This window comes from Austrofundulus limnaeus, unplaced genomic scaffold (genome assembly GCF_001266775.1).
Source record: "Austrofundulus limnaeus strain Quisiro unplaced genomic scaffold, Austrofundulus_limnaeus-1.0 Scaffold103, whole genome shotgun sequence".
In the NCBI taxonomy this organism is placed as follows: domain Eukaryota; kingdom Metazoa; phylum Chordata; class Actinopteri; order Cyprinodontiformes; family Rivulidae; genus Austrofundulus; species Austrofundulus limnaeus.
This window is the reverse complement of record NW_013952505.1, coordinates 186,808-194,907: the sequence shown is the minus strand read 5'-3', so window position 1 is coordinate 194,907 and position 8,100 is coordinate 186,808. Positions and strand designations below refer to the sequence as shown.

At 35.2% G+C, this 8,100-nt stretch overlaps 1 protein-coding gene across 2 annotated transcripts in view; it reads left to right on the top strand.

Moving 5' to 3' along the window:
* Positions 1-8,100, top strand: part of LOC106521108 (partitioning defective 3 homolog) — a 330,008-nt gene that overhangs the window by 153,779 nt on the left and 168,129 nt on the right. For both annotated transcript variants that reach the window (XM_014013528.1, XM_014013529.1), the window contains 1 exon segment: positions 2,404-2,588. In XM_014013528.1, coding sequence (XP_013868982.1) covers positions 2,404-2,588 — 185 coding nt within the window.

Sequence of the window (8,100 nt, the reverse complement as noted above, 5' to 3'; positions counted from 1 at the left end):
ATGTAAATGTTCAAAAAAACTGTAAAATTAAATTTGATAAAGTGCCAATGAAAATAAAGCCTTTTGAAACTTTTGTATGGTAGAACCAGAAGCTGCTCTTCATATTAGTGACAAACATTAATAGTAACAAGAGCTTTTTGACAAGTTTAAAGTTTCTTTAAAATACATTCAAAATGTTTAAAAATAAACTGCAAAAATTAATTCCATAAAGTGCAAATTAAAATATAGCTGTATCTGCAACTGAATGTGATAATGTCCTGATGCATCGCCTACTTTACTTATTTTTTTCTTTTTGATGTATGTGATAACGTTTTGACCTTTTAAAATATTGAATGGTAAAACCAGAAGCTGCTCTTCATATTAGTGTCAAACTTTGTCTTTTTTATGGATTACCTTCATTTTTGCTTTCTACMTTTCATTTAAAATAGGTTTCCGCTCTCGGCTGGTATCTAAGGTTCTTCTTCTACATGTTAAAACGTTTCACTAGCACTAGCACTTTCGCTACTAATGGTGAGAAAGTGTATTGCACCTTATTCAAAATCAATGTGGTCCTGTGGCCCTCTGCAGCCCAAAATTAAAAATGTCCTGATGCATCTCAGTAATCCAGGTAAAAAATCAAAAAGAAAAAAAAGTTGTATAGGTCTATAGAGAAGAACCCGTCCAGAAGACCTATACAATTTTTTTCTTTTTCAAAGTTAAAAACTGTTGTTCTTTTGAGGCCCTCAYGGTGGTGCTCGCGACCCACAAATGGGCTGTGGCCCATAGGTTTAGAATATCTGGTTAATGGTGAGTGGAGATTAATAAAGGACCCATATGAGCAGGGGCCTCTAAATTCAAAAGTAAGATGAGTATGTCCCTTGGAAAATAGTGTGAAWGATTCATCTAATTATACAGCCAATAAATAATACAGGTTGGTCTCTGTGTTATTCTGGAGATTCAGTCACATACTTTGATTAACTTCCTACCTGTCTACCTGCAGGCAGTCAGGGAAAACTCTCCTAGTCTTGTCACAATGTCAAACACTCAACCTGTAAGCCATGATTAAAATGTGTTGCTTCCAACACTAAACCATGTCTCAGGTGAATCAGATGGAAGCTTAGCACTGGCATATGCTCACTGCAGTGATCCAATGATGGATGACAGGTGGTTCTCCAACTATTTGCATAATTGTGGGCACAACACTCAAGCTGCTTTAACTTTATAAACAAATCCATATGGTCTTCAGGGAAAATACAGCACAGCTTGTTGATATATTTACCGTCTTTCCTGAGTTTACGGTGTCAATGGTGTTTTTATCTTATGTCTGCCCAGAGTATGAAGTGCGAAGCAATTACGTTCTCATCATATGCTTTCACGGCTTTAAACAAAGTTTGGATACAGATTGGTCATTGTGACAGCTCTACCATCTGTCACTGTTCTGAGTGTGAATTTCTTACAGATGTTTGATGGGAGGGATTATATTGGTTGTACGACCCCATGCCAATATCTGTAAACTTTCTGAAGCTTCTTTAAGTGTTTGCAGATTTTTAGAGAATGGATGAACTCAATGTTYGATTTGTTGCATTTTTTTCCAAACACGGATTTTTAGTTGTCTCAATATTTTTGTCCTAAAGTTCACAGTGCTTTATGCAAAATTTTTTTACAATCAGATAGAAAGTTATCTTTAGATTTTATCTGAATTTTTTGAAGTCTGATTTTCAATATTACCATAATACAAAAAAAAAAAAACACTTTACTTTTGTACTTCTTAATTTCCACATTTGACAAACTTGACTATAACATTTTATTGGACAGGTGAGAAATTTGATTTGGCATCTCTGGTCAGAAGACATATTTCATTGTGTTTGTTGGTGATTTTATTTAGAAAAAAAGTGGGTATTTTTTGTGGAGTACCTCAAGGCTCAAGTTTTGGTCCAATTTTATATATAAAAAAGAATAACTTCATTTACAGGCCCTTTAGAAACAGAAGAAAAACTATCATGAATATACAAATATTCTATGGCTGTACCTTTAATAATCTTCTGACAATTTAGAAAATTAAAACGGCCTTGTGTTAGCTTTTATTATAAACGTTTGTATTTGTATTTTGTGCACTTTTGTAATTCTGTGACAGTGTAAACATATTTACAATGTGTATGTAATTTTTTGTAAACTTCAGTTTTAAATACATTATCTGACTTTTGGTTTATATTCATTAGTAAGCCCATTAGATTACTTCCTGGCTGTAATGCATTAAGCTARGTAAAGTTTGACTTGACCGTTGAACATTATTTTGAAATCAAAAAAATTGCCTGATATTTGAATAAAGCAACATGTTATGCTATTAAAACAAAACAAAACAAAACAAAAAAATCTGCATTTTAAAATTATCTCTATCCTTTCACTCTGTTTTCCCCATGATAGGCATGTCTCTCAATGTCCGTCGCAGCAGCGATCCCTCCTTGGCTGACCTTCATCCAGGTGAAATTGTGGTTGGTCAAGAGGAACCATCAAGAAAGAACCCAAGTTGTTGGTCCACAACTGCTGGTTTCCAGAAAGTCAACCATAAGCCAAGCAGAAGTGGTGGACCAAGCAGCCTTGAACAAAAGGTAGCATTCAGCTGCACTTTCTTTCCTTTCAAATACATCTATACATTTTAATACAGTAAATATGAGAGAAAACACCTCGATAATAAAAGCTTGATATTGTCTATATTCATGATTCGATCACTATTAATTACTTGATGTTGAGTCAAAATAAATATCTTACGTTGTAGTTATTCACCACAGTACTTCYGCTGCTGTATATTAGAGCTGAATCAAATATGTCTGTGATAAAAAAAATATATATAAATATATATAGGTTCTCAGAACTCTGCTTTCCCACAGTCATCCTCATTTCCATTCTTTCTGCCTTTTTTATTTTTTATTTTTTTTCACTCCCTAAATCAAAGGAGTAACTTTTATAAGTGTAASCTCTTTTCCAATACCTATCAGCAGTGGGGAAGGCGTAATTATCTAATACTGTTTCCTTCTGGATACATAGTTTTTTAAGTAAAAAAAAGGTTGTTAAACAATTTTACTTTGTTGTAGGTTCGCCGATTTGCATTTTTTGAGACAGATTGTAAAACCTCCCCAAAACGTGTGTTTCCTGCTGCCTGCAACTGCATCACTAGCCTGGCCCTTGCCTTCCTACGCAGTTTCCCTTCACTGCTCCGTCTGGGATTTCTCCCATAGACAAGGATTTCTTCAGGAGAATTTCGTCCGGGCCAATCAGAGAACAGAAGGAGGAGTTTTGAATGACGTCGATGTTCTGCGCAGTGTGTGCTAGTTAGTTTAGCATACGGCAGTGGAGGAAGTGAATGAAGCCAGTTTGTGTTGATAAGGCTTCCAAATTAAATTAAATTTGTCTGACAAAGCAGCAGCTCTCATTTACAGTCGTCTCATTCGACTTGGTACTTCTCTCCTCTCAGTAGAGTTGTTTATAGCGCACACGATTTCCGGTTAGCTTCTTAGCTTAGCCTCCTTCACAGCGACATCATTTTAAACATCAGCAGAGACCACGCCTCCAGCAAGAATCGCTTCTCTTGCCGCGAGTCCAGACCCTCGTACAAAGCAAAGTGAAGGACAAGGGTCTGGTTTTTACCAGGCTACTGCAACATGCTTCAAATACAAATTTTTAGAAAAAAAAGTGGCATATACTATTTACCATAACTCCACCTTTACTTGGCCTGTCGACACAATTAAAAAAAACTTGTGTATAGTTTGAAATCTCTATTTTGACACAATTTGTAACAGAGTTTCAGAGAATTTACCCCCCACTCAAACATGGAGGTTGAAATCACGGTTTGATGATATCTCAGACTTTAAGAATTGCAGGGAGAAAACAGGCAAGTATTGGGACAAAATTTTCACAGATATTTTAAAAGTACGCTACTTCTCACTGCAAAGATTTTTTTCATTTTGATTTAAGTAATTCTACTTTGGTTCAAGATAATTCTTGAACTGATAATATTATTTTGTTATTTAGTTAACTAAGAGATGATTGATTGTCTTAGTTCAAAAGCAAAAACTGACATGGATATTTAAAGATGTAGTTTCTACAATGTATTTAGTAGGGATGCAAGTTATAGATTAATGAGTCAATCTAAAGTTGATTGATCTTATTGATCGACTAACGATTAAATAACAAGTGACCATTTTCCTAAAAACCTGACAATTCTCTTGAATCCAGGGTCTTTCTGTGACATGAAGGGCTAATTTTGAAAACAATAAATTAAAAAAGGTACAATATTATACTTTATTAAATTTATTCTGCCAGCTGTATTAAACACCTACTGAATAAACAGAAAATTGTAGATTTCTCACACATAATTAAACTTGGACATATTTTTAAAATATAACAAAACATGAATCTATTAGGCTGCTAGTTGGCAAAAAAAGGAAAGAAGTAAAAAGCAAAACACTTAATCCACCCTGAACAGAGAAATTTAAAACTAACATTTAAACACAGGGTAACATTTTAATCTAAAGATTTACTCAAAAACAAACTGTAAACATGACCTGAGAGGGGTGAACATGCAAATGAGTTCTGGAACTATGTTTGTTTACATTCCCTCTGGTTCATGCTGCAGCCATGATTTATTTCCATTCATTTTACATTTCTTAGAAATCACATTTGACTAAAATGTTGATGTGTTTAGTGTTGTGTCACTTTCTATGTTTATGCCATTCTGTTAAATCATGTGGCTTGTTACCATCTCGATTTCAATCCATTTTGTGAGCTAATGAATAATTTGCTTACAGTAATGGTGTTTTCCATTTGGCACCTAATGATCTGGCTACTTTTTGGCAGCTAAGACTTTAGATTTTGTTAGTAAATGGTTTAAAGAACTAAAGTCGATCTCCTGGGGCTGGACTATGGTTGTTCGTGATTATACAGTATGTGTTTTTAGTCACTAAAGGAGAGATATGATTTAATGAGAGAGGATGATAAATCACTGAATAGTCCTCTGAGATGATGGTTACAATTATGAGTGAGGGCACTAGCAAAATATCTGGATATTTCCTGCTTTTGTTACACTGTCTGCTGGAGCTGTGGCGCTGCACGGAGAGGCTGCATGTGACCGTGAACGTGAGTTGAGACCCTCTCCTCATTGGTCAGTCTGCATGAGGCGGGTCAGGTGACACTGATACATTGAGAGGGTTGTGTGACGTCAAGCTTCGCTTTTGTGAAAATGGAGGACACTTCCCTCGATCACAGTGTAGTGGGTCAATGGCACTAGATTATACTGTTTTTTTTTTCAGAGCATCATATGAGAGTGAGTGTCTGTGACAAGATGACATAGTAGTGCATTTATAGTACTATGAGTACTTGCACATTTGTACATCAAAATACACTTAGAATTTGAAGTACTGAGTATATTTACTATGTATTACGGTAATTTACTCTGTATTTTTGCCAGACTATGGTAAACCTGGGGTCATGATGATGGGACCCTTGAATATTGTTGCCCAGGGTACAGTGAAGTGTTAATCTGGCCTTGGTTCTGACAGCCCTTAAATSAGATGTATTCACTGCTAAAAAAGGAGGCTGAAAATAGGACAACATTTGAGTTTTAGGATTGTGAAAGTGAAACGTGTGTTTGTACTGGGCCTATTACTACACACTATTATTGTCAAACTGTGGAGCTGTGTCTAATAGGAGGTGGAAAATACTGTTTGAGGTGAAACAGATATAGACCTTTCACTAAAACTGAGTAATCATGGAAGAATGGTTGTCCAAAGTGTAAATGTAAAAAAGCAGAAGCCACAGTTATATCTGCTTCCAATTTTTATTCTATTTTTTAGTTTTTAATCGTTTTTTTTTTCCACGTTTCTCTTTGGTGGTTCCTTTCGCTCTGCAAATAAGTAATGTAGTCATTAAAGCTTTACCTGCACAGTTTCTCATACTATTTTATGTTAAATGTGGCTGTCATTCAGATACCCATAGCACTCTGCTTGTAGCATTACTATATAAAGATAACCWCACATTACCAAAGCAAATTGAATACCACCCTAAATTGCATACGCTCTGTATAAATAAATATACAGTAGCTTCTTCTTTAGGAAGTGTACAATAAGACTCACTTCTACTTACTATTGCATACTTAATACAAATTGGTAATGGTAAAAGACTAACTTCAGTTTTTGCGCCSTCTTTGCCCTTTGATTGTGGTGGGTGTTTGGAGTCTGTTCCCACGGGTAAGACTGGAACAGGGACAGATTCTTATTTTTATTATCTAACAAACACCCTTTTGTTTGCTCACCTTCTATTTACAAATTGTAATTTTACAAAAGAAAAAAAATTAAAGTGATTTTTTTTTCAACTCCATTTCGAGTGGATTCATGTAGAAACAAATTATACAGGTTTTGGGAAACAACGACTTAGCCTGTTTTGTGTGTGCACATTGTCACTTTGTGCCCTCGAAACCGAAACAACACAATGGAGTAATTTTCCCCAGTTATTCTGTGTTTGTCTTGCCTTTTCCTGAATTTTGCCATTAAACTTTGATTATTTTGAAAAAAGTAAGATAAAACTTTAAATGGTATCATAAGATACAAGCTGCAGTTGTTTTGGAAAAATGTATCCATAAGAGTCCTTTTTGTCATTAGCTCTGAATTCAAATCATACACTAAACCAATAGATTTTCACTTGTCTAGGTTTCTTTCCTTTTTTTACAAAGCAAGTCGGTTTTGAACAAWCTTTCTCCAAATGCACAGATGTACAGTAAATTTTGGTTTTACTCACTCCACAACCAAAGCCTGTTGGGGTCTTAAATCTTCAGTTGGTACTGCATACTCATGACTTTTCCTAATTGCTCGATATTTTAGGTCCTCCATGGTACAAAAATGGGATTAGGTGAAACCATGTGTGCCTGTTGATTTACTGCTGCCTTTCCAGTATTTGACTTTCTCTGGATTTTATGATCTTATACGTCGTAAAAGTTTGTGGAGAGAAGTCAGTTGTCCCTCTGTGACTCAGARGGCGATGGTTATCAAAGCTGTCTCAGTATCAGAGACCACATGTTCAGCAGAGTTTTTACAGTCCTGTCTGCATTGCTTCCTCTGGCCCCTTCACGCCACTTTGGACCGTACTAAAACACACATGGTTTATTATAGCATGCATGGAATGAAAATTTGATTTCTTTATTTTCCATTGTTAGGTGCTATGTGGTGATGTGCAAAGGATAGCTTGTGTTTTTTTACACATTCAGAAGTTTCTTGCTGACTTTCATTTCTTGGTTTGTTTTACAACAACTTGTACAATTAGTTTGGTTGTATTTTATGCCAATATTCCTTCCAAAGGTAATTTCTCACTAAGAGATCAAACTTATTGTTGGTAGTTGAACTTCACACCATGGTGAGACATGGTATTATGTATGATACTAAGTACCACCACAGTGTGGTTAAAGGTTGCAAAAAAGAAAGTAGATCATTTTTAAACTGGTWATAATTGCCTGATACCATGCAAGCTGGGTGATCGTGTTAGTTCCTGAGTCTGTGTAGAAGTGAGTGAGTTTGTGTGTTTGTCTTTGTCTGTTAGCTAAATATCTTATTTAAATTTTTAAAGAGTCATTAATGGTGGGATGACCCAGTAATGGTTGGATGTGCATTTACAACTTATTTCCTTTTGGAGTCATCTTATTTGAAATGGCCACTATATAACCAATCCGTTTTTAGTATACACAAACATCACTACAACAGTCAGTATTACAGATGTTGAGCTAAAACTTGGTGTGAGAGTAGCTGAGAGTCATCCACACACAGTATTTTGAGCAATAACAGATTGTACGATTTGTTGAAAACTTTTATTTTTTTTTATTTGTTCATTTATTTCATTCATTAAAAGAAACAAAACAAGCAGAAATGAAATAAAAGTATATCATTCACGGAATGAAAACGGTGCAGGATGAAGAAAAAAAATCGTACGTCTGCTCCTTCTTTAAAAAATAATTTCAAACAAGCAACAATTTCAGCGTGAACAAGTAGGAAAAAAAATAGAAAAAAGCATCAGACATCCTTCATATCCTCTCTTTACTGAACACTACATGGCATGCAAGTGATAATCATTCCTTTAAGG